This window comes from Suncus etruscus, chromosome 6, assembly GCF_024139225.1.
Source record: "Suncus etruscus isolate mSunEtr1 chromosome 6, mSunEtr1.pri.cur, whole genome shotgun sequence".
NCBI classification, from domain to species: Eukaryota; Metazoa; Chordata; class Mammalia; order Eulipotyphla; family Soricidae; genus Suncus; species Suncus etruscus.
This window is the reverse complement of record NC_064853.1, coordinates 93,843,217-93,870,609: the sequence shown is the minus strand read 5'-3', so window position 1 is coordinate 93,870,609 and position 27,393 is coordinate 93,843,217. Positions and strand designations below refer to the sequence as shown.

Sequence of the window (27,393 nt, the reverse complement as noted above, 5' to 3'; positions counted from 1 at the left end):
GTCCCCTGTGCCTGCCAGGAGCTATTTCTGAGCAGACAGCCAGGAGTAACCGCTGAGCACCGCCGGGTGTGGCCCAAAAACCAAAACCAAAACCAAAACCAAAAATAAGATGGTTAGTTGGAATCCCGGCATCCCATATGGTCCCCCGTGCCTGCCAGGAGTTATTTCTGAGCAGATAGCCAGGAGTAATCCCTGAACACGTCGGGTGTGGCCCAAAAACCAAAAAGAAAAAAAAAGGTATGAACAAAAACTCAAAACTACAACTCTGCATGTTAGAATGTACAAAAGTATGGACAGGTTTTGGAAAGATATCAGGACTTAAAACAAAACAAACAAAAACTGAATATAGGACAGGTTTTACAGTTCCTGGCTTGAGGGTAGGTCAGATTCAGCACAAAGCAAAGCTAAAACACAAACTGAAAATTTGTTGTTAGTTGAGTTTGTTGTTCTTGTTTTTATTTTTTTATTTTTTTGGCTTTTAGGGGTAGAAAGTTGAGGTGACTTGTTTTTATTTTTTTATTTTTTTGGCTTTTAGGGGTAGAAAGTTGAGGTGACTTACCAGGGAACCATATACAGTGCTAAACATTGAACTGGGGTCAACTGCATGTAAAGCAAAACACCTTAATCCCTGTACTCTCTGGCTCCATAATGCCTGCATTTGGGGGAGGAGGGAAAGTCTGGGCTAAGACCTTTGTACTCAGGAGACCACAGGCGGTGCCAGCGATTAAACCAGAGTTCAACAAAAAGGCTGTAGACAAAGTTATGTGCCTTAGATCCACAAACTGAAAATCTGACATCCTTTGCAGATACAATTATTTGCAACAATTTGAACTGAAAACTTAATGTAGTGCTTCTTAGGGAGCTAGTAAGCAAGAGTAACGGGAAATCAATTAGCAAATGTTATTTAAACACCATACCCAAATATCTGATTAACCTCCTAAATTTGCATGCAAAAGTCAATCAAAGCATTCCAATGAAGGATAAAAGAGCTGAGTAGAGAGCCCGAAGAGAGAGCACAGCAGCATTTGCCTTGCAAGCAGCCTATCCAAGATCAATCCCAGTGTCCCATATGGTCGTCCTGTCCCGTCCCCCCTCCCGTCCCCCCCCCGTCCCCCCCCCCCCGTGCCTGCAAGGAGCTATTTCTGAGCAGACAGCTAGGATTAAACCCCTGAGCACCGCAGGGTATGGCCCAAAAACCAAAAAAAAAGAGAGCTGAGTAGAAATGCAAACTATTCTCCAATAGATAAGAGTTCAAATATAAGTAAGCAAAAGGCAACACTTTTGCAGTTCTATTGTCTACAGAAATTATGCTACATCTAAATTTTAAGTTTAATTTAATTTTTATTTTTTGATGTCTCATTCAATTTTCTTTTTTGTAATATATATATATATATTTTAAAAGACCCTTCACCAGTGCAACATTCCCATCACCAATGTCCCAAGTGTCCCTCCTCCCCACCCCACCCAGGCATGTGCTCTAGACAGGCTTTTTATTCCCTCATTCAGTCACATTTTGTTATGATGGTTCTCACTGTAATTATTTCTCTAACTGCACCCATCACACTCTGTTAGTGAGCTTCATGTTGTGAGCTGGACCTTTCAGTCCTCCTCTCTTTTGTCTCTGAGAATCATTGCACAAATGCCTTTTTTTTTTTCTCAAAACCCATAGATAAGTGAGACCATTCTGTGTCTCTCTCTCCCTCTGACTTATTTCACTCAGCATAATAAATTCCATATACATCCATGTTTAAGAAAATTTCATGACTTCATCTCTTCTGATTCATTTCATTGTATATATGTACCACAGTTTCTTTAGCCATCCATCTATTGAGGGGCATCTAGGCTATTTCCAGAGTCTGGCTATTGTAAACAGTGCTGCAATGAATATAGGTATGAGGAAGGGATTTTTGTACTATATTTTTGTGTTCCTAGGGTATATCCTAGGGTATAGCTGGATCGTATGGGAGCTTGATTTCCAGCTTTTGGAGGAATCTCTATATAGCTTTCCATAAAGGTTGGACTAGACGGCATTCCCACCAGCAGTGAATAAGAGTTCTTTTTTCTTCACATCCCCGCTAGCACTGCTTGTTCTCATTCTTTGTGATGTGCACCAATCTCTGTGGTGTGAGATGGTACCTCATAGTTGTTTTGATTTGCATCTCCCTGATGATTAGTGATGTGGAGCATTTTTTCAAGTGCCTTTTAGCCATTTGTATTTCTTTTTTGTCAAAGTATCTGTTCATTTCTTCTCCCCATTTTTTGATGGGATTAGATTTTTTTTCTTGTAAAGTTCTGTCAGTGCCTTGTATATTTTGGATATTAGCCCCTTATCTGATGGGTATTGGGTGAATAGTTTCTCCCACTCAGTGGATGGCAGATGATATGATACTATACTTAGAAAACCCTAAGACTCTACCAAAAAGCTTTTTAGAAATAATAGATGTACAAAGAAATCAATGGCCTGGGGCTGGAGAGATAGCACAGCGGCATTTGCCTTGCAAGCAGCCAACCCAGGACTTAAGGTGGTTGGTTCGAATCCCTGCGTCCCATATGGTCCCCCGTGCCCGCCAGGAGCTATTTCCGAGCAGATAGCCAGGAGTAACCCTTGAGAGTCACTGGGTGTGCCCCCCCCAAAAAAAGAAATCAATGGCCTTTTTATATACCAATAATGATAGGGAAGAAATGGACATTAAGAAAACAACTCTGAGGCCAGAGAAATAGCATGAAAGTAAGGTGAAGGACGGTGGTTCAAATCCGGAAATCCCATATGGTCTCCCAAGCCTGCCAGGAGTGATTTCTGAGCATAAAGCCAGGAGTAAACCCTGAGTGCTGCCAGGTGTGACCCAAAAAAAAGAAAAGAAAACATCTCCATTCACATTAGTGTCACACAAAGTCAAATATCTTGGAGTCAACTTGACTAAAGACATGAAGGACCTATATAAAGAAAACTGTAAAACCCTGCTCCAAGAAATAAAGAGAGGACACACAGAAATGGAAACCCATACCCTGCTCTTGGATTGACATGATTAACATCATTAAAATAGCAATACTCCCCAAAACATTGTACAGATTTAATGCAATCCATCTAAAGATACCCATGACAGTCTTCAAAGAAGTGTATCAAACAGTTTTGAAATTCATTTGGAACAATAAACACCCACAAAGAGCTAAAGCAATCCTTGAGAAAAGAAATATAGAAGGCATTACTTTCCCCAACTTTAAAATGAATTACAAAGCAATAGTTATCAAAACAGCATGGTATTGGAATAAAGACAGATGCTCAGATCGGTGGAATTGGCTTGAGTACTCGGAGAATGTTCCTCAGACATACCATCATCTAATTTTTGATAAAGAAGCAAGAAATCCTAAATGGAGCAAGAAAACCCTCTTCAATAAGTGGTTTTAGAGGAGCCAGAGAGATAGCATGGAGATAAGGCATTCCTTGCATGCAGAATGACAGTGGTTTGAATCCCAGAGTCCCATATGGTCCCCGAGCCTGCCAGGAGTGATTTCTGAGCCTAGAGCCAGGATTAACACCTGAGCACTGCCGGGTCTGACCCAAAAAAACAAAAAACAAAACAAAAAAAAGTGGTGTTGGCACAACTGGTTAGCCAATTGCAAAAAAGTGAACTTAGACCCCCAGCTATCTCCATATATGAGGTAAAATGAGGATTAAAAGACCTTGGTGGGGCCGGAGAGATAGCATGGAGGGTAAGGAGTTTGCCTTTCGTGCAGAAGGTCATCGGTTCGAATCCCGGCGTCCCATATGGTCCCCCGAGCCTGCCAGGAGCGATTTCTGAGCATAGAGCCAGGAGTAACCCCTGAGCGGTGCCGGGTGTGACCCAAAAACCAAAAAAAAAAAAAAAAAAGACCTTGGTATCAGACCTGAAACCATAAGGTATATAGAACAACATGTAGGTAAAACACTCCGTGACATTGAGACTAAAGGCATCTTTAAGGAGGAAACAGCACACTCCAAACAAGCGGAAGCAGAAATAAAACAGATGGGACTATATTAAGCTGAGAAGCTTCTGCACCTCAAAGGAAATAGTGCCCAGAATTTAAGTTTAATTTTAAGAATATGTGAAAAGTCAGGGCTAGAGCAGTAGCACAAGCAGTGGGTGTTTGCCTTGCATGCGCTAACCTAGGACGGACCGTGGTTTGATCCCCTGACGTCCATATGGTCATCCAACCCAGGAGCTATTTCTGAGCACATAGTCAGGAGTAACCCCTAAGCATCACTGGGTGTGCCCCCCCCCAAAAAAAAAGAAAAAGAGAAAAACAGATTATATGAAGAGTAAAACAAACTGGTGCTGTGAAATATTACTTGAATGACAAAGGTAATACAAAGCAAGTGTGAGTATTTGGCCTAGATATGACTAAAAGCAATCCAACAGCTGTTATCAAAATACTGGAACCACTATATGGAAAAAGAAAAGGGATTATATCATCTATGTGAAACCACAAGACACAACAGTTCACTGTTTACTGTTTACAAGTTAGAGGAAGTTAGGACTCTGCTAATAACACTAAAAACTTCCAAATAGTCACTTACAAATGGAAAAGCCCACCTCACAGGTCCATTAATTTATTCTAACAACTAGTACAAACTCATTATTAACTATATATCAAACACACTATGATAAGAGAAACAGATGGTTAAGAAAAGGGTCTAAACATCAGAACTGAGTCTAGTAAGGCAGATATTCATGTGAATTAACAAATCAAACAACAGACATAAATATCTATGACTGGCCATAAAAGTATAGGATATGACTAAAAACCATTGCTCCACCAAAAGATCCCCAAAAAGTTGAGGCCACGGCTGTTTCTCAAGGGGGTAGAGGCAAATGAATAAACAAACAAAACAAAACATCTTATTTCCTATCAACCAAACTCAGTTTTTTTTTTCTTTTAAATACTGAGCTATGGGTCAGAGAGAGATCAATATTTTGCATGCCAAGGCCTGAATTTGATCCTGGACACCACAGTCCTTTCTTTACACTTGGAGCTGAGAGTTGCCACCAGAAGGTAAAGTCCCCAAACCCAAAATGAATGAATAAAATTACTGGACTACTTAGCAGAGTTGGGTTATCTAAACTCAGAAAAATATTGTCAAGATGTTATGCAGTCAAGTAATTCATTACTGCAATTTAAACAATAGAAAAAAAAATGGGCAAAGAAAGTCATGGAGGAGCAGCCGAGTTATATCTTGCGAGATGATAGGCAGATCTTCAGGGAAAAAACTACCAAGTGCACACGTGTCTGTGGTTGAAAACAGACAAAAGATGATAGATGCTTTTTAGCGACCAAAAAAAAAAAAAAAAAAATAAAGTACAAGTCAGCAAAGGAATTCCAGGAGAGGAGTGATGAACTATATGTAAGCATCTCTCTGGAAGGCTTGTTGCATCAGCTCTAAAGCAACTCGCAGACATGGTCTTTTGAACATTCATATCTAAACGCCTAAGAATGAAATTCTTTTTTTTTTTTTTTAAAGGAACATAACCTACAGTCCTCAGGCTTTACTCCTGGCTCTGTGCTCAGAAATTACTCCTGAGTGCTTGGAGGACCATGTGAGATTCCGAGGTTTAAACCAGATTCACTTTGTGCCAGGCAAGAGCCCTACCCACTGTACTTTCAGTCCACCCATAAAACGAAATTTAAGTAAACTCTATTCCTAAAATGAAAGAGGAACAACAGCTATCAAGATAAGGAGTTTAGAGTATTAATATGGAGGATGTCAAAGAACTCAAAGCAAACATAGATCGAGCTGAACAGACCACAATGATAGAACTCAGAAAACTCCAAACTCAAACAACAGATCTGAAAAATTCAGTAGATGAAATGAAAACCTCAATGGAAAGCCTTCCCAAGGGAGTAACAGTGGCTGAGGAGCTGAGAGTGAAGAAACAAAACAGTACAGTGTGAAAAGGGTTTCCCTTGTTTGCACCCAACCTGGGTTCAATCCCCATATCCTTTATTGTCCCCCAAGCTCCAACAGGAGTGATCCTTGAGTACAGAACCAGGCATAAACTGTGAGTATGGCTGTGTGTGACTCCAAAACAAAAACAAATGACAACAAAAAAAGAATGAACAGAGAGGTGAAGGTTTAGAAATGGTGGCCAAGGTATCTGTAGAGAGAAAGTCCAAGAACTGGGGTGCTAATGTTATTTGTGAAAGTGGCCAATAATTAGGGATGCCTTTAACAAGAAGCAACAAATGTTCCTAAGCTTCAGAAGAGCTGAGGTTTCATCAGGTTAAGGAGATAAAGGTGCTCTGAAAGCCATTTCTCTGAGCATGAAATAGACCTAAACCACCCGGAAGTAGTTTTATGTGAAGAAAAGCAGTCTTTTTAGAAAACAAACATATCTTTTTTTTTTTGTTTGTTTGTTTTTGGGCCACACCCGGTGACGCTCAGGGGTTACTCCTGGCTATGCGCTCAGAAGTCGCTCCTGGCTTGGGGGACCATATGGGACACCGGGGGATCGAACCACAGTCCGTCCTAGGCTAGCGCAGGCAAGGCAGGCACCTTACCTCTAGTGCCACCGCCCGGCCCCAAACAAACATATCTTAAGAATCAGGTGCAGAAGGATTGTTCTTAAGAGGTGAAAAATAGGAGATGCTGATGATAAATCATGATAGCTTCCACAAAAACAAAAGCAAAAAACAAAACTAGACAACGAATGTATAGGTGGTTAGTAAGCACTCCATACAAAGGTGTCAAGAATACATCTGAAATCATTTCTAAATACGACATATTTCATGCTAGATAAATTAACAAAAACTCCACTGTTGGGAACATAGAAAAAAAGAGGTTATGTTAGAAATAGTGAGATCAAGAGCCAGAGCGATAGCGCAGCAGTAGGGCACTTGCCTTGCACGTGGCTGACCCAAGACAGACCTCACTTCAATCCCTGGAGTCCCATATGGTCTCCCAAGCCAGGAGCAATTTCTGAGTGCATAGCCAGGAGTAACCCCTGAGTGTCACCAGGTGTTGCCCAAACAAACAAACAAACAAAAAATTGTAGGGGCCGGTGAGGTGGCTAGCCAAGGAAGGACTGCGGTTCGATACCCCGGCGTCCCATATGGTCCCCCCAAGCCAGGGGCAATTTCTGAGTGCTTAGCCAGGAATAACCCCTGAGCATCAAACGAGTGTTGCCCAAAAAAACAAAACAAAACAAAAAGAAAGTAAAAAAGTATCTAAGTAGTTTTAATTCTCTATTTTAATCTTTATAGTATCTATTAATTAAAATTTTATTTTTTTAATTTTTGAATTTGGGGGGTCACACCTGGGATCACTCCTGGTGGGCTCAGAGGTACATAAGGGGTACCAAGCTTGAATCCAGGTCAGAAGGCAAACACCTACCTATTGCTCCAGCTACCCCCATCCCCAAATAAGCAACATTTTATTATTTATTTGTACCTATAAATATGTTATTTCCAGAGGAAAACTAAATTAAAATAATTTGTCTGGTAACAATGTGACAAGAGACAATGTCCATTTAGTGAGTAGCCATTTCAAAGGCAACTAAATCTAATGTGACTTAAGAGTCAAAGATGAGTAAATCATTAATAACACAAGATTTTAAAAGCAGCACTCAAATTAAATGTCTTCCACCATTTCCATAAATCTGCACTTCTTAGGTTAAATAATTCAAGTGTGCTTACCTAACTTCCACAAGGTCATTTGGTTTATAGCTGGGATGAAGGAAGAACCAAACTTTCTTGACAAAATGATTAATGCTGGGTTCTCTGCGAGACCCTCGAACATACACCATCCACTTATGAGTTGACTGATCATTTTCTTCTCTCTTATCAGGAGGTATATACCTAGAGGACCAAAAAAGAAAAATCATGAAGTCTTTTTTTCTTCAAACACCTAACTATAACTTATAACTGAAAATCAATTATGGAAGAAAAAGTGAAAAATTCACAACTACATGGAGGTGAAACAACAGGATACTGAACAACCACTGGGTGAAAAAGAAAAAGGGAAAGGGCCAGGGAAATTGTACTAGAGTTTCTGAAACCTGCCCTTGCTTGCACTGGACCCAGTTTGAACCAAGCGATGCTGGTTTTGGCTTGAGTTCCTGGCACTACCATGTTGAAGGCAAAGTATTATATGATACGACCTGGTTCTCTTGGCTGAAGGGGAAATACAAAATTTCTAGTATTCAACAAAAACCCAATTGTTAAGACAAACATGTCTGCAGCATTAAACACCTAAATTAACTCTACTTCAGTCTCCAGGTACTATACTGCATATAGTCTCCTCCCTAACAGAGCCAGAAATAGCCCCTGAGTGTGTGCCTAAGCAATTAAAAACAAACGGAAACAAAAAATTAAATCTAAAAATTAGAAGATTTTAAGAATGGTAACAAAATTAAAAGTAAAAAGACAACAAAAAGTGTCAATAAAACAATCATTTTTTATTTCCCCCAAAAACAACATTAACAGCCAGAGAGAGCACAGAAGGCACTTGTTTCATAAATAGCTGACCCAGGTTTTATCCCTAGCACTACATCAAGTCCATCAAGTGTGATCCCTGAGTAATCCCTGTGTACCACCTGGTGTAGTCCAAAAACTAAATTTCAGGTAAAAAAAGATGAGCAAAGGGGCTGGAGCAGTGGCGCAAGTGGTAAGGCATTTGCCTTGCACGTGCTGACCTAGGACGGACCATGGTTCGATTCCCAGCATCCATAAGGTCCCCCAAGCCAGGAGCAATTTCTGAGTGCATAGCCCGGAGTAACCCCTGAATGTCATCGGGCCAAAAACCAAAAGAAAAAAAAAAAAAGAGCAAAAAAAGTGTTAGCTATTCTTACCAAAAGGACTCAACTATAAATGAAAGATTAACTGCAACACACAGCACACAAATTCAAAGAATCATAAGAGATTAAAAATAATTACAGAAGGGGCCAGAGTGGTGGCACATGCTAGCCTAGGACGGACCACGGTTTGATCCAGGCGTCCAATATGGTCCCCCCATGCCAGGAGCGATTTCTGAGTGCATAGCCAGGAATAACCTGAGCATCATAGTGTGTGGCCAAAAAAACAAAAACAAAAACAATTTAATTACAGGAGAGACAGCACAGCAGCAAAGTGTTTGCCTTGCACGCGGCCAACCTGGGACAGAAACTGGTTCAATCCCCAGCGTCCTATATGGTCCCCTGAGCTGGCCAGGAGCGATATCTGAGTGCAGAGCAAGGAGTAACCCCTGGGCGCTGTCAGGTATGGCCCCAACCGCCCCCAAAATAAAAAAAAAAGTACAGGCCAAAAACCTAGAAGAAATGAATGAATTCTTAACATATAATCTACCAATAATAAATCAGGAACATGTAAGCAAATCCAAAGTACAATTTTACGATTACTAAAAACTCAATCAGTATTCAGGACTGGAGCAATGAAAGTATAACAGGTATAAGGACATTTGTCTTGTAAACAACCATTCTGGGGTTAATCCCTGGCACCCCATATGGTCCCCCAAGCCTGCCAGGAGTGATCCCTGAGACTAGACCCAGTAATAAGTCCTGAACACTGCTAAATGTGGGACAAAAATCTAAAATGATTGAAATAGTACTTAAAAGCCTTCCAACAAACAAAAATGCAGGACCAGATAGACTCACTGGTAAAAATCTACCAAACATTTAAAGAACAGCAATTCTCAAACACTTACAAACTAGAATAGAAGGCAGACTTCCAAACTCATTTAATGACATGCTCACTTCAGCAGCACATATAACAAACTCATTTAATGAGGCAAAACAGGAAGAAAGGGAGGCAGAGAGGGAAGGCAATATCCTTGATAAGCTTAAAATCAAAATCCTTCCAATATATTAACAAACATGATTTGACAGTACATTAAAACAAGACCATTATCAAGAAGGGTTTACTTCTGGGACACAGTATGGTAAATCAATCACAAATTAATGAATAAGCCCTGTACAATTTCCTAAAGAAATAACTCAAAGAACTGGAACACATGCTTTGTATGTTGGGAGGCCTGGGTTCAATTTCTGCCATGGCACGGTCCCCTGAGCACTGCCAGGTATGGCCCAATAGTCAAAATTGTATGATTGGAAGGTGGAGAGATAGCACTTGATAAACTAATGTTTTTCCCACAAGATAACATATGATTTTATAATCCTTGCATGTGGAGGAATTTTACCTTTCATACTTGCTCAACAACCTTTTGTTACATTTCAGTGAGAGTATCCAAATAAAAATTTTTATAATATAACAAAGGCCCCAAATGGTAAGACTAGGTCAAAAGACGTAAAAAGTTCCTCCAAACACAAACATATCCATATTTCCATGTTAGATTAAATATGCTATTTACATAAAAGCTTACATTTCAGAAAAAAATTTACTCTAATCCAAAATTAACACTTCAGTCTCTGTATCTTTTTTTTTTTTTTGGGGGGGGGGTCACACCCGGCAGCACTCAGGGGCTACTTCTGGCTCTATGCTCAGAAATCGCTCCTGGCAGGCTCGGGGGACCATATGGGATGCCGGGATTTGAACCACCATCCTTCTGCATGCGAGGCAAATGCCCTACCTCCATGATATCTCTCTGGCCCCTCTGTACCTTTTTTTTTTTTGTGTGGTTTTTGGACCACACCCGGCGATGCTCAGGGGTTACTCCTGGCTGTCTGCTCAGAAATAGCTCCTGGCAGGCACGGGGGACCATATGGGACACCGGGATTCGAACCAACCACCTTTGGTCCTGGATCGGCTGCTTGCAAGGCAAACAACGCTGTGCTATCTCTCCGGGCCCCATCCTTTTTAAAAATACTTTAAAAACTACAAAGAATTTGTGGGGGGAAATAATCCCTTAAGCCTTTCCCTACATAACACAAACTTAGAATGCTGGCATAGTAACATAAATTGATGAAAATGAATCAATTCAAGAGGATACTTGTGGGTTATCCCTTCCAAGGCCCTTGGCTGGGCTTCCTGCCAACCTGGAGAATCAGACACCTGCCCACACCTGGAGTGGTGCAGGCGATTTTGAAGAAAGAAAATAAAGATTCTGGTTGGGGGGTGGAGGGGGGGTAAGGGAGAGCAGATAGAGGCAGAAAGCCAGAGGAGAAGCAGCAGAAAGGAAGCTGCCTGGAATATGGATAGGGCCTTGGAATAAAGCTGGCTGACCCTAAGGAAATCTTAACTGACTGCTTGTGAATTATTTCTCCACCACAACTACCCTGAGTCTTCAGACCTGTCCGCGGAAGGGGCTAAAGGTGCCGGGCCATGCGTGGCATGCCAAGAACGGCCTCAGCCAGACACGTGGACATTAGACAAATTTTACTGTAAATCAACAGATACTCACTTGGACACATTGCCCACTACTATTGTTTTCTTTATAAAAAGTCGTGAAGTCTCATCTCCTGTGGCATCAGCATTCTGCTGCTCTGTTTTATGGGAGCCAGTGATACTAGAAGTGTCCTAAAAGAAATCATAATCAATTTTTATTTTCAATTTGTACAATGTCCAATGGTGAGAAACCACCAAATCATACAAGACAAAAAAGAAAAATACTCAGATTTTTCTCCTATGGTTTTATTACCAAATTCTTACTTAGCTTTTGTATCTCTCTGAATAGAAAAATTTTCTTTCATTTAGGCATCCATTTATATAAAAGTTACACATAAAAGTCTGAGGTTTTTTTTTTTTTTTGCCTTTTGGGCCACACCCAATGACACTCAGGGGTTATTCCTGGCTATGCACTTAGGAATCACTCCTGGCTTGGAGGATCATATGGGACACCAAGGTCCGTCCTAGATCGGCCGCCTACAAGGCAAACACCCTACCACTTGTGCCACCACTCTGGGCCCGAGTAAGTATATTTTTAATAGCTACATTTTCATTTCCTCTGCAAAGAGACAAAAGAAACTGCAATGAAGAGCCAGAGAGATAGTACAGCGAGTAGGGTGCTCGCCTTGTATGCAACTGATCCGAGTTCAGTTCTTGGCATCCCGTATGCCCATATGGTCCACTGAGTCCTCTGGGAGTAAATTCAGAGTGCAAAGCCAAGAATAATCCCTGAACATCACCTGGTGTGACATGCCATCCCCTCCTCCACAAATAAATGGGAAAAAAAAAATAAACTGCAATGATGGTTAATTCTGGAAAACGAGTTCAAGAAGAGTCAATGAAACTTTTGTGTGTTTGTATTCAGGGATCAAATTTAGGGACTTGTATGTGGCTCTATCCCCTAACCTCAAAATCTACATTTTTCTTACTCTTCTATACTAGTATAAATTTTTCAATGAGAAGTAATACAAACACAACAGCTAGTTTTAAATGTTTATTATGGAGATAGATCATCACCTCTCAAATCTTGGCTCTCCAATGCAGATGTACTGTACCTCAAATGGGCAGCTACATTTCCTTTCTGTCAATTTCTTCATCTATTAAGATAAGATGATAATCACACCTGTCTGGCAGATCTGTTTCATTGCTCTGAACCAGGGGTCCTCAAACTTTTTAAACAGGGGGCCAGTTCACTGTCCTTCAGACTGTTGGAGGGCCAGATTATAGTAAAAACAAAAATTATGAACAAATTTCTATGCACACTGCATATATCCTATTTAGAAGTGAAGAAACAAAATGGGAATAAATACAATATGTGGCCCGCGGGCTGTAGTTTGAAGACCCCTGCGGGTCTGAACAATTCTTAGCAAAATGCCTGATACAAGGCAAACATTAAGCATTTGTGACATGAACATGAGAATGTGTATTATGAAAGGATGGTAAATTTCTAGAACTTATTGTTAAGGACTAAGTTGTTTTTCTTAAAAATAAAAGGCAGGGGCCAGAGAGATAGCATGGAAGTAAGGCGTTTACCTTACAAGCAGAAGGACAGTAGTTCGAATCCCAGCATCCCATATGATCCCCTTAGCCTGCCAGGAGCGATTTCTGAGCATAGAGCCAGGAGTAACCCCTGAGCACTGCCGGGTGTGACCCAAAAATACAAAATAAAATAAAAGACAAAAATACATGGGCTGGAATGATAGTATGGGGGTAGGGCATTTGCCTTGTATGAGCTAACCCAGGTTTGATCCCTGGGCCTACCAGGAGTGATCCTTGAGCACTGCCAGGTATGCTAACACCCCCCCCCCAAATTCCCAACACAAAAAACAAATATGTGAGGCTAGAGACAAGTTCAAAGAGCTGAAATGCATTTCTGCATGTAGAAAGTGCAGATTTAACTACCATCACCATAATCCCCTCTACATAGCCCCAGTACCATTGGTATTGACTTCCAAGCCCTGAACCAGGAGTACCCCTTGCATCACACCAAGTATGGTTTACAAATTAAAAAGTAACAAGACAACAACAACAACCACAAAAGGCCTGATTCTAGGATAGGTGCAGTGACTGACTTTTCTGTTCTTTATGTTTTTATATTCTATAATTTGCAATGAACATATTTATAATTTCAATAATTTCACCATTTTTTATTAAATAAAAAAATTAAGGGACCGAAGAGATAGCATGGAGGTAAGGCGTTTGCCTTTCATGCAGAAAGATGGTAATTCAAATCCCGGCATCCCATATGGTCCCCCGTGCCTGCCAGGGGCGATTTCTGAGCATAGAGCCAGGAGTAACCCCTGAGTGCTGCCCAAAAACAAAAAAACAAACAAACAAAAAAATCAAATTCTAACTATGCAGAAACCAACCTAGAAATTTCCTTCATCAGAATATTGGGCTGATCAAAACCATTAATCTAATCCCATAAGGACTCCCAAGAAATTCAAATCACTTGCAATGAAAATTTGAAAATCAGGTTGGTGAAGCAAGGAGAAAGCAACAAATGGGTTTCAGTCCTATTTACTACTAGTTAAGTTTCCAGCAATTATGAAAGCCAACTTGTAAATTGCAGAGTAAACTGAAGAGCCACAGCTCTTCAATGAATAAAGATGAGTGCACATAACTCAGGCAAAACTTAGCACTAGCAATTCCTGCAGGTTTCATTTACTATATGATTGGAATCTAGGGCTTGTGCTATGTACAGAAAACTGGTATTAGAAAGCCCTACATTTAATTCTTAGATTTAATACTTTTGGCTAAATAAAATGTGGGGTTTTCTGAAAGAAGATGATTAATTTATTTCCTAGAGCTCCAATAAAGAAACTAACATGCACTTTCATAACTGGTTCCCTTCTTTGGCTCCCTCCCTCCCAACCAACTATACCCTTCCAGTATTTCGGCTTGATCTCAGCTCCAAGTTGTTTGAGAGTCTTTCTTCAATATCCAAATTGCTGTTATTGTCTTTGTCAGATAAGAAGTCATTGTGCTGAGATAAAGAATCACTTTCTGAATGATTGGCAGATGGTGTTTCTGATCTCTGATTGGCTGGAGATGATGACCTGGATGGTGATTCCAAAAATTTCTTGATAGCAGGATGATTAAAAACCATTGTGTCATAGGTCTTTGATCCCTACAAAAATTAAAGCAAGCACAACAAACTTAAACTCAAATACATCCAAAGGAAGCAAATGTCTGAGCCTTCCCAAATCATTAGCTATTTTAGGATCTTGCTTAAATCCTTCAACTCATCTCATCATAAATAATAAAGCCCTAACTCTCTGACATACAAAGTCTACACTTCAAAGAAAAGTTACAGAGTACTAAATAAATAGTCAAAAACACCAAACATTAAAGACTTAAAATTCCCTGAAGATAAAATGAAAGCTACAGTAACCTGGAAAATAGGATACTACTTAAAACTACACCTCACAGGAGCTGGGGAGATACCACAGAGCACAGGAGTGTATGCTTTGCCTGTGTGGGACTCCTTAAAAAAAAAAAGGCTTAACTTTAATTTTTAGGCCCAATCTCCAGTTTATAAAAAATGAGAGAAAAGGAATTACCCAAGCAAATAAAAAAACACAAAATGAGGGACATTCTACAAGATGAAATCTCCATCTCTGCAATCTACTTAACACCTGGGGAAATAGGAGGAGAGGAATGGGACAGAAAGGACAGATGAGCAGCATTCTAGATAAAGAGAGATTATAAGAACTTTTTCTCTAGATTAGAATTTTTCTGTACATGTGTGGCTTTTTTCCTTTCTCATCTGGGCCCCACAGAAGAGTGGCAAGAAAAAGAAAAGGTTCTGTCACCTATAGGATAATAACCAGGAAAGACACTCTCTACATTCACAAGTGCACCCATGAAGGTAGTTTCAAGAAGTGTCCCAGGGATACTCAAGAGATATCCAGAAATTTGCCAAGTGCACACACTAACCCTAGCCTCAGCAAAGCAGTCTAGGCTAAAGAAATGACATCCCAAATATCCTTTGCTATACCCGTGTACCTGTTCATTAAATGCTGGAGAACTAAACTTCACTAAAAGAGAGTATACACTGGTTACCTAAGCACCTGTCATTCATTAGAAGGGAAAGGGAGGGAAAGCAATTGACATATAAATGACTTCAGAGTCAACTACAATCAAATGTAGAGACACACAGCAAATTAGGACTGGGTCTCACTCTCATACTTTATATCTACAAATATGAGCAACAGTGCTAATGGTTGAAGGATTAAACAAACAAAAAATGTTGGGTCAGAGAGGTAGTAGAAGGTAAAGTGCTTGTCTGACATGTGGCTTATCCTGATTCAATCCCTAGCATTGTTCATAGTTCCCAAGAACCACCAGGAGTTAAGTCATATGCACATCTGGATGTAACCCAATTTCCCATCCAAATAAATAAAAGTAAAATAAATTCACTATATAGTACATAAAGTAGGAAGCTTGCCTTGCATGTGACTGATTGGGTTCAATCCCCTACAACACACTACTATCCCCTCGAAGTAAACCCTGAGCACAGCGGGTGTTAGCCCCTCCCTCCTTCCCTTGCCAAAAAAGAAATATTACTTGGTATTATCACCAATGTAGGAAAGAGACAGTTAAGAGTTTATTCAATCTCTCTTTCCTCCTCTCTCTTCTCTCTCCATCTCTCTCCTCTTTCCTGTGTCTTCTCTCTCCATCTCTCTCCTTTCACCTCTTTCTCCTCTCTCCCCTCTCCTCTCCTGTCTCTCTTCACCTCTCTCTCTTCTCTCCTTTCTCTCCTCCTCTTTCTTCTCTCCTCTCTCTCTCCTCTTTCTTCATTCTCACTCCTGGCCCGCTTCCACTCCACTCTCGGCAGTTACAATCCAGGTAAAAGATCTGCAGTTTCTGGTCTGTCTACATCTGTGACCGGTTAGTGGAAGACTACTGCACCAAGGCAGCCCCTCGGCAGCCTTTCAGTCCCTTCTTTCTCCCTCGCCCCTCAGTCCCTTCTCTAGGCGGTTTTAGTTACCAGTTTAGTTACCGGATTGGAAAAGGAAAAAAAAAAAAAAAAAGAGTTTATTCAATATCAATCTCACCTTCATGAAACAAATGAGTGTCCAAAAATGCCTGCATGAGAAAACTCACCTCAGAAACTTTTAGAAGCCCGGCAGAAGCATAGTAGTTTGCAACAATGCAGGCACGAAGTTTATCCATCATCCTTCTAGCCTCAATCAGTCGCTAAAAAATGGAAATGAGAAAAGGAACATACCACTCACAAAACAAACAACTCACAAAAAGAAATGTGAAAGTCACAAAAATAATTCAACTTCTCAAATAAGCAAAGACATAAAAATCAAGGCATCAGAGACATTACAGGAATTTTGAATCCTGTCTTTAATGGAGCCAACCCAGTTTGCTCCCCAGCACATGGTCCCCAGAACACTGCCAAGAATGAATAACCTCCCAAGCACTACTAGGTATAACTCAAATCCAGCCTCACTTCCAAAAGTAAACAAATAAAAATCTCTTTTGAGGGACCAGAGATATGTAGCTCAATGGGTTAACACATGCTTTGCATGCAGGAGGCCAGACTGGATCCTCAGCACCACCTAGTCCCAAGAGTATCTCCAGAAGGAGCATAAAGCTGGGGTAGACCCTGAGCACTACTAGGTGCAGTTCCCAAACCAAAACAAATAAAAATCACCTATATCAGATTTGCAAAAAAAAAGTTAAAAGAATAACAAGAACCATGTTTCCTAGAGCATATATGAGCACAGTAGTAGGCAAAGATAGGTATCTTTACCAACAGATATGTATATTGTTTGAGAAATAATCATAAAAGAGACTTAAAAGAAAAACAAAAAAAGCAAAAAGGATTTATTTTGGAAACAGAATTTTGGAAATTTCTTCTTTCTCCTTTTACTACAATTCACTTAAGTGGGGGGGGAGAGAATAAGAGGAGCCGGAGCGATAGTACAGCAGGTAGAGTGCATGCAAGGGTTTGATCTCAAAACCCTATATGGTCCCCAGACCATATGATACCTGAACACAGAGCCAGAAGTCCTGAGCACTGCTAGGTGTGTCCCCTTGCCCGGAAAAAAGGGGGCACAAGATAAGAAACATTCTATCTCAAAGGTTTCTTTTAATAACCTTAAAAACTATCATTATTGGGGCCAGAGCGATAGTACAGTGGGTAGGGTGTTTGCTTTGTACACAGCCAATACAAGTTGAATCCCTGGCACCACATATGGTCCCCTGAGCCTGCCAGGAGTAAGTTCTGAGCAATTCTGGGTATGGCCCAAAATTAAAAAAACAAAACAAAAATCATTATACCTGATCAATGACTTCAATTTCATGTTCTTTATTCTTCATTTCAAGTGCAAATTGTTCCTTGATAATAGTCTCAATCTTTTGCACAGCAGCATCTCGAGCTACACAAAGAACATGTTTATATATTATCTTGAATACAAGGGCCTAATTAATCAGAAGCTGTCTTGGTTCAAGACAGCAAATAACAAAACTCAGAACAAGCATGTAAAAAGAGAAACAGCTGTCATCCCCTGCATGTGGAGAAAAGTTCACTTCCCTAATAATGGGCAAAATGACTTCACATGTTTCTGATATGATCTGTCGAGAAGACCACAATATTCTGGCACTCTCAACGAAAAATGATAAACCTAGTTGGTCCGAGGGTTGTGTATTATTGTTAAGCTGTTTAACACTGTCTCCTGCTCACACCCAAATTTGACTAACTGGGAGAAAGAAAAATAAAGAAAATAAAATAAAGAAAAATGCTAAACCTAATTACTCAATTACCTAGATTGATGAGTCTATAAAGTAACTGGTTCACATATTACTGAAGAATTACAGTGAAGACAAAGAAAAGTCAAAGAGGGCCCCCCCCCCAGGGACATCTCAATGGGCTGGAGTCAATGCTTTGCATGCAGGAGGCCCAGCTTCTTCACTGGTACCACCAAAGAGCTCCCTCAGCATCAGTTGTGAGCATTTCCTCAACAGTGCAGGGTGTTAATTCCACCCTGAAGAAACAAAATACTTGGGGCTGGAGAGACCTCAATGGCTGGAATGCTTATCTGCCATGCAGAAAGCCCAAGTTCAATCACCTGCACCTAATGAGCCTGAGTACAGCCAGGAGGAGCCTCTAGCACTATAAAGTTATAACAACCAATTTTTATTTTTCGACTAAGAAAAAAAAGTTTTTTAAAAAGGCCAAGGCAATTAAAGGAGACTAAAGAGGAACTGGAGAGATAGTATATAGACAGGCCTTGCAAGCAAGGGGCTGTTGCCACGACAACGGTTTGACTCCCCGTACCACAGCTGTCCACAGCTGTGTGTGCCCTTAATGGAGCATAGTGCCAGCCATTGTGGTCCTGAAGCAAGGTCAGGTGTGGCCTCCCCCCAAAAAAGCAAACACATATAAAAGAGACCAAAGAGCAATGGTAACTAAATGGACACTGTGGTCTATCCTAGCTTCCATTTAAAGGGGGAAATAGTTCTAAAACACAAAACTGAAACAAACGGTAGAAGTGGAGTACAGACGAGTTTAGACAAAAGGTTATGTTGTGGGTATGTTAAAACATACTTATTTTGATCACTGTACTGTGCTTGTAATAGATTCATTTGTTTGGGGGTCAGAGGGCTTGGGGCCACACACTGCAGTACTTTGGGGTTATTCCTAGCTCCATGCTGGCTAGTTTTAAGCTTCTGGAGATGCTGGGGTATGGGCAAGTGGTGCTAGAGATGGAACCAGAGCCTACCTCAAGGCATGGCCCAGCCCCTTGAGTTCTCTTTGTCCCTGTGGACACATAACAATACCTCTGAGCCTTAATCAACAACTGTCAAAAGTACTGGGGCTAAAATTATGTTTCCCAAATTTTAATTATTCATATGCCACTTTCAAGAAACCTACCACACCTGAGAGCTATGTGAAATGTCTAACACAATTAAGTAGTATTTTAAATTATTATAACCTTATCCCAAGGTCATGCATGAAACAAGTCTGATGAGCTTTTCTTCCTGTGATACACATTAAAATAACAGATAATTACTAAAACTAAAAGCTTTAGTCCTTGTTCCACCTATAATCTCATATGATCCCACACTGCAATATGTTCCAGGCCTTATTATCCTGAACATGAAATGAGTGCTGAAACTTAGGGTCTGTCTCGTTGCTGACTCTCAAGCTTCCTGCCTCTGGTCCCACACATGGTGGACTGATAGTTAAATGAGGCATTTAGCAAAGCCCCCCACAAACTTCTTCAAATTATATAACACAGTGGAAAGACATTTTATTTTCATTCTTACACATCTTACTTCAAGCTACATATCAATAGAGAAATGGATCATTTCCTAAGGCAGGTAAGTTTCTACCTGAATTCTCGATTGCTTTATGCCGCTTGTTTGGAAAGTCCACAGATATATCCTCATAATCAGGATCTGTCTCTTTGATTATTCGTTTGACTCCAGACATGATGACATTCGTTTTTCACTGTAAATAAACAATAAAATAATTATTGACACAGTTTAATATTTGTGCTTAGAAATCTATGGGTACACACCAAAGAATTATTACATAATATTAACACTTATGTTTGTGTGGATGTGTTTTCCTTCAAAGACAAAAGATAACTTTAAATAACTAGAAAATAAATAATCTGGAGCTGGAGCAATAATATAGTGAGTAGGGCATTTGCTTTGTATGAAGCTGACATGGATTTGATCCCCAGCATCCCATATAATCCCCTGAACCACAGATGTGATCACTGAGTAGAGAGCCAGGAGTAACCCCGGAGTATCACTAGGTGTGGCTCAAAACAAACAAATAAAAACCCAAACCAAAAGGAAAATAATTTGTTAAAAGCTTCGATTTCCCTTTCAAAAGTTTTTCCCTTTCAAATCATTGGGGCTAGAGCAACTGTACAGCAAGTACAGTGTTTGCTTTGCATGCAGCCAACCTGGGTTCAACCTCAGCCATCCTATATAGCCCCCCAAACTGAGATGCCAGCAGTTACTTCTGAGCATAGCTTGGTGTGCCCTTCCCCCCACCAAAAACCTCTGACAAGGCAGCACATTGTTCAAATTTTTCAAAAGAAACCAATCTTTCTCAAATCTCTCATGGGAAAAGAAATTAAAATTTAATGAAAATGTGGTAAGCCCATGCAGTATCACAAATGTCAAAATAAAAATCTCAGTAAACAATTTATTATATAAAACATCTCCTTGGCACATAAAGTATGTTATGTAACAGGTACATAACAATTGTTGGTCATTTATTCAGATCATGATTCATTAACACCAACTTACAGACTTGCATTAACAAACCTGTAATATAGTTAACAGATCCTAAGCCTATGTCTAAAATATTCCATCAACTCAAGATATTAAAAATTAGCTAACTTGGGCCCGGAGAGATAGCACAGTGGTGTTTGCCTTGCAAGTAGCCGATCCAGGACCTACGGTGGTTGGTTCGAATCCCATTGTCCCATATGGTCCCCCCGTGCCTGCCAGGAGCTATTTCTGAGCAGACAGCCAGGAGTAACCCCTGAGCACCGCTGGGTATGGCCCAAAAACCAAAAAAAAAAAAAATTAGCTAACTTTAGGTTCAAAGCAATCATAGAGTGGGTAGGTGTTTGCCCTTGTAACTAACTAACTAGAGCTTCTAACATCTTCTGGCATAAATTTGAAATTCTAATATACATGTACGGGACTATTTAGGTCTATGCTGAGTTGGTTTTCTGGTGTTTTTTTTTTGGTGTGTGTGTGTGTGTGTGTGTGTGTGTGTGTGTGTGTGTGTGTGTTAGTGTTGTTGTTTTAAAAAAAAGCAAAGTTCTTCATCTACGCCTAGGTACTTTAAAAAATACTTCTTTTGGCAGGAGAGATAAAAGACTGAGCACATGCTTTGTAAGCAGGTGCCCTGGGTTCCATCCCAGTGATACTATCTGTGAGAAACCTCCAGTACTAGTGTCCGTGGTCAAAAACCAAAAACAGGGAGAGGGAGAGTATAGCAGGTAAGGCCTGGGTATGCTCATTGGTATTTCAAAATGGTCTCCTGAGCTCCTACAGAAGTAATTCCTGAGTGCAGAGCCAAGATTAAGCCCTGAGCTCACTCACTCTTAGTTCTGACCCCAAAACCCACCAAAAAACAACTATGGAAGAAATGTTCCTGTTGGTGCCCCATAACAGTATGGACTGCTTAACTCCTGCAGATGTGTACTGCACATTTTAAACAGACCAGTCCTGTTTCAAAGAGCAAAGCCCATAAGACTCCTTCCAGTATCTTCTCTCTGTGGGAAGGCACCTTTCAGTATCTTCTCTCTGTAGCTCAGTATGTCTGCCAAGGCATGGGCTCTTCATGATGGGATCCATATGTATGTGGAATGTGTAACAAAAGACCCCTGGTACTATTAATTTCTGCATTCTTCCTGTCTGACTATGCGACTCATGAAAAGGAAATGTGAGCAGTTGTTAGATATCGTAGATTCAACTTGGAAACAAAACATCCAGCTTTGAATTTAAAATTTCCTCTTTGAATTTAAAACCAGATAAAATTAGAAAGAATACTGTAACAAATAAACTATTTCCAAAAAGCTCTTTATCATTCCTGTGAGAAAACATTTTCTCCAAGCTAAAATTTTTACTTCACTTAAAGTTTGTTACAAAAAATTAAAAGTTCATTTATGCGGGCCTGGAGAGATAGCACAGCGGTGTTTGCCTTGCAAGCAGCCGATCCAGGACCAAAGGTGGTTGGTTCGAATCCCAGTGTCCCATATGGTCCCCCGTGCCTGCCAGGAGCTATTTCTGAGCAGACAGCCAGGAGTTGTAACCCCTGAGCACCGCCGGGTGTGATCCAAAAACCAAAAAAAAAAAAAAAAAAGTTCATTTATGCTTAGAAAATAAGGTTTTCCTCATGTACGATGTAATTAATCAAACCCATCCTGTTCAACAAACAAGCCTGAGTTTTTTTTGACAGATGTTAAAGACCAAGACAAAATGTTCTAAGCTTGGAATGTTCTAAACTTTAAAATAAACCACAAGAGAAAAATACTGAATTATATAATAAAAACAAAATTAGGCAAAATAATCAGAGGCCAGAGAGATAGCACAGAGTAGGGTGTTCGCCTTGCAAGCAGCCAACCCAGGAAGGACCTGGGTTATTTCCCGGCATCCCATATGGTCCCCTGAGCCAGGAGCAATTTTTGAGCACAGTGCCAGGAGTAACCCGAGTGCCACCAGGGGTGGACAAAAAAGCTCAATAATAATAATCACAAAAAATTCTTAGCAAAAGATCTGGTTCTCATGTCAAAGAAGGCCCCAGAATTGTTTTCAAACACTACATTCAGTAAGCAGTGGATTATGGAGCAAATGATAAATGAGACAATTGAAAGAGACATGTACTATGAAATATCTTCAATATAAAATGCTGTTTCCTTTGTTTTTTTCATTGCCAGGAATGGAAGCCAGGGCTTTACAAATGAGACAAGGGGTCTACCACTGAGCCACATTCCTAGCCCTCAAAATAAAATGATCTGATCCTCTCTAGGACCTCTGCTTTGTGTATTCTCACCATAGACAACTTGCCCATGCATCAACTGTCACAGAGGGGAAGTACAGCACATCCATCTGAATAAAAAACAAGTGCTCCTTTACTGAATGTCTGATTAAGAGCCTGTGCACTCCACTCTCCTCTATTAGCCAAAGAGACATTTCAAACTATACAAAACAAAACAACAAAACAAGGACCAGAAACAAACTCAAAGGGCCAAGCACATGCTTTGCTTAGGAAGGCCTGGATTTGAGCCAAGCTCCACAGGGTCCCATGAGCACATCTGGGAGTGGACCCTAAGCACAGAGGAGCCCCAAGCAGTCAGGCAAAATCAAAACAAAAAACAAGGAGGGGCCAGGAAGAAAGCTCAGGTCCTGCAGCTTCTCCTTGTCACAGGCCCCAGCACTACTACCAAATGAACCCCAGCACCTCTGGACTGGGAATTGGTCCTAGACCCCTGAGCACTGCTGTGAAAGCCGAATAAGGTAAAAATTAAAAGAACAAATAAACAAAAGAGGAGAAAGGACAAATAAAGTGGGTCATGGCCACTGAATCCATGATCCAAATAGCAACAGGGAGAAATCTCAAAATAGAACGTGCTAACCTGGAACAGACCTCAGTTTTGATCCCCGGTGTCCCACATGGTCCCCCAAGCCAGGAGTGATTTCTGAGCACATAGCCAGGAGTAACCCCTGAGCGTCACTGGGTGTGGTCCAAAAACAAACAAACAAACAAAAAAGTAGAAAATCAGGGCTCATTCCACTCTAAAACTGCCCAGGTCCTAACATATTAGAGATATCTCCTGGGGCTGCTCAGAAGACCCAACAGATGCCAGCTGAATGCAAGGCAAGCACCCTACCTGTTGAACCAGCTCTCTGACCCCAAAGGTATCATTTCTTTGTTGTGTTTTTAAAATAGCGAAATATTTTTTCATACTAAGGAACATGTCATTGGTATTATGCTTTATTCACACATGAGCTCATGTATGTGGTTTAATTAACACAAACTTCAGTACTGGCATCAATGTGTTAAGAAAATTAAAAACAAAGCAAACAAAAAAAACAACAGATACCTTCTTAGCTACCACCCAACTTTTTTTTTTTACTTTATTGACTCATTGATTAATTGGTTTCTGAGCCACACCCAGTGGAGCTCAGGGGTCACTCTGCATTCAGAAATTGTCCCTGGCAGGCTGAAGGACCATACGGGCTTTGGGAAATTAAACCGGGTCCCTCCAGGGTCGGATGAATGCAAGGCAAACACCCTACCACTGTGCTATCTCTCCCGCCACTACCACCCAGCTTTAAAAGTACTGATACTTAGCCTTTTGTACTCTTCACTGACTTATTTGGTTTTTATGGCCCATACCATACCACAAAGGGTCCCTATGGACTCTGTGCTGAGGTACTGTGCCTTACAAGTGGGGAGAAGAGCCGCACCATAACTTGTAGAGTTGCCCTTAGACAAATTTGCACTTTTCCCTCACTAAACTCTGAATTTGCTGTTGGGTTAATTTTTTGTGTTTTGTTTTGGTGATGGTGGTTAAGTTTTGTTTTGGGGCCACACCCATAGGTACCCAGGGTTTATTCCTGGCTTGGTATTCAGAGATCACTCCTGGGTGGCTCTGAGAACCATATAGGATGCTGGGAATAGAACCTGGTCTGCAAAATAAGCACACTACAGAATTTATCTGAACAAAGTGTGTCATATGGGATGTTTAAGGATTCTGAGATGCTAAAAACAAATTTATGAAATGACCAGAAAGAAGTCACATAACCTTCCAGTGACTTCCTTTGAAATCACTTTCAGGGGGCCGGAGTCATAGCACAGAAGTAGGGTGTTTGCCTTGCATGCAGCAGACAGGATGGACCCGGGTTTGACCCCTGGCATCCCATAAGGTCCCCAGAGCCTGCCTGGAGCAATTTTTGAGCACAAAGCCTGGAGTAACCCCTGAGCACCAATAGATGTGCCCCTCTCCCCCAAAAAAGAAAAAAGAAATCACTTTCAAAGATGACAGAATTGTCTTTTTTTTTTTCATCTTTCCCATTTTTCTGTTTTGGTTTGGGGGGGGGGGTCTTACCTGGATTAAAGGTCTATTCCCTGACTTGGGGGCTCAGGAATTGCTTCTGATGCTCAGAAGCCTATGCAGTGCTTAAAATGAAGCAAGAGCCTCATACATGCAAGTCAAGTGCTCCATCACTAAGTCACATCCATGTTATGAAGCCATAACAGTTTCCTTTCCACGAGAAGCAGAAAGAAAACAAAATCTGCCTACAAGCCATATTGGAAAGGAAAAAATGGAACTGAACCAGATCATGACCCTGTTGCTTTCCAGGACAGTCATGGAAAATAAATGGAGCCAAATCTTGAACGTTTCACTAAATGGGAACTTCCCACCAGAGCTCCTAACCTGCCCAGAATTCCTACGTCTAAGCATTTCCATCAGGAGCTTCAAGTCTGGGGGAGGAAAGCACTTAAAAGCATACAAACAAGAAAATTGATCTTTCTTTATATTGCCTACTCTAGAAAATTTGCACATCTACAAAAACCCGAGGACGGATGACGTTTTCTAGAATTGCACACACTGGTGGTTACATAACTTGGTGAAGATACTTTAAAGAGTTGGAATTGAGGGTTGGGGATGTAGCTCAATGACAGCATTATGCCTTGCATGACTGATTAGGTCCCTGGCACCACCACCACCACCATAAAAAAAAAAGTACTGAACTTTATACCACTAGAAAGAGTGAATTGTATCATATGTGAATTAGATCACAATTAAATCTCAATCTTCTTGTGAAAAAAACAAAACAAAACAAAACAAAACTGCAGTGATGGGATGGCAGTATAGCCCAGCAGCAAGCTCTGGCTCACAACCAAAAATAACTTTAATAAATGATAAATCCAATGTACATTAGCTTCTAACAGAAACCTATTCAAAGATCATTCTTCCCTGAGTATGTCGTGAATAATGTACACACTTACATTTGTAGGGAAGTCAGCTGGAGAATCAGTATTAGAAAATCTATTTAGGGAAGGAGAGAGTATAAAGTGTCATTTCCACAGATGACTTTTAATTGTATCATGAAGTATCTCAGATGTATTAAATCATCAGTGAAGATCAGGGAGATGCCTCAAAGGGATCGACGGAGTACACACCTTGCATTCAAGAAACCAGACCAGAACCCTGCAAGACAGAGCCCAAAGGGAACCTCCGAGCACCATAAGTGTATGGTGTGGACCAAAACCAAAAACTAAATTAACTCACTGAAGAGTACAGAAGATTCAAGTATTAGTAATTTTTTTAAAGCTGAGTGGTAGCTAAGAAGGTATCTTCGTCTATATTATTTTTTAAGTTCTACTATTTAACACCATGACATCGATACTGAAATTTCTGTTAAACTACACTCACACATGAACCCATGTCAAGGTGTTTTAAAGCATAATATCAATGACACATGCTCCTTAGTATATAAGAAATTGTTCACTATTGTAAAAACACAGTAACAGGGCCAGAGCGGTAGCATAGTGGTAGGGCACTTGCCTTGCACACGACTGACCCAAGATGGACCATCCCCCACATCCCTTATGGTCCCCCAAGCCAGGAGCTATTTCTGAGCACATAGCCAGGAGTAACCTCTGAGCATCACCAGGTGTGGCAAAAAAAAAAAAAAAAAAAAAACCCACAGTAACAAAGAAATAATGCATTTGGGGTCAGAGATCAAGTTCAGCAAGTAGGGTGCTTGCCTTGTATTCAGCTGACAATGGGTGGATCCCTAGCACCACACAGGAATCTCCTGAATAAACCCCCAGGAGATCCCTCGAACACTGCTAGAAAGACTGAAAAGCAGGGTATGTCTAAACATTGCTCCCCAAAAGCAATTATACATTCATATTACAGAATATATTAGCTCTGTCAAGACAAATGAATTCCTAAATATCATACCCTAAGATTCATAAAAACCACAAGGCTTATGGAGCAAAAGGGACTGGGGCACAACACTCAAAAACTTTACAGTAGGGCCGGAGGGAGAGCCCAGCAGGTAGGCTGTTTTTTTTTGCACATAGCCAACCAGGTTTGATCCTCACATCCCAAATGAACCCTTGAGCAATGCCAGGAATGACCCAAGGGCAGAGCCTGGAGTAACCCCTGAGAGCTGTTGTGGCCCCAAAACAAACAAACAAACAAACAAACAAACAAACAAACAAACGGAACAAACACTGTCATTCTAGAGGTCTGGACTTGATTCTCAGCACCACAGAGAGGTGGTGCTAGTTGTGGTCCCCAAACTAAACAAACATACATAACAAAAACCATCTAGTTCAACACACCCGGACACTTCTGCATAAGGGAGGGGGAGGGGGTTTGATACCCAGCATTATTATAATCCCCCAAGTTCCAGAGATTCCCAAGTACAAAATAAGCAGAGTCCTCCAAATACACAGGTTTGGCCCCAAAACCAAAATCTACAAATCTAATTAATATGGAACTTTACCTGAGCACAAGACCTCAAATTTGCTTGTCAGAGTAAGCCCCAAAAGGTCACAGCCTGTGATTT

The 27,393-nt window shown here is 40.7% G+C and overlaps 1 protein-coding gene across 2 annotated transcripts in view; it reads right to left on the bottom strand.

Annotated features, from left to right (window-relative positions):
- The window catches only part of YEATS2 (YEATS domain containing 2), a 94,909-nt gene extending 75,135 nt beyond the window's left edge, over nt 1–19,774 (bottom strand). For both annotated transcript variants that reach the window (XM_049775816.1, XM_049775817.1), the window contains exons 1-6: nt 19,663–19,774; nt 17,608–17,705; nt 16,420–16,512; nt 14,195–14,440; nt 11,327–11,442; nt 7,669–7,830 (exon numbers count right to left, since the gene is read on the bottom strand). In XM_049775816.1, coding sequence (XP_049631773.1) covers nt 7,669–7,830; nt 11,327–11,442; nt 14,195–14,440; nt 16,420–16,512; nt 17,608–17,705; nt 19,663–19,762 — 815 coding nt within the window. In that variant the 5' untranslated portion in view covers nt 19,763–19,774. The remainder of the gene's footprint in view (nt 1–7,668; nt 7,831–11,326; nt 11,443–14,194; nt 14,441–16,419; nt 16,513–17,607; nt 17,706–19,662) is intronic.
- Nucleotides 19,775–27,393: the final 7,619 nt, after the last annotated feature.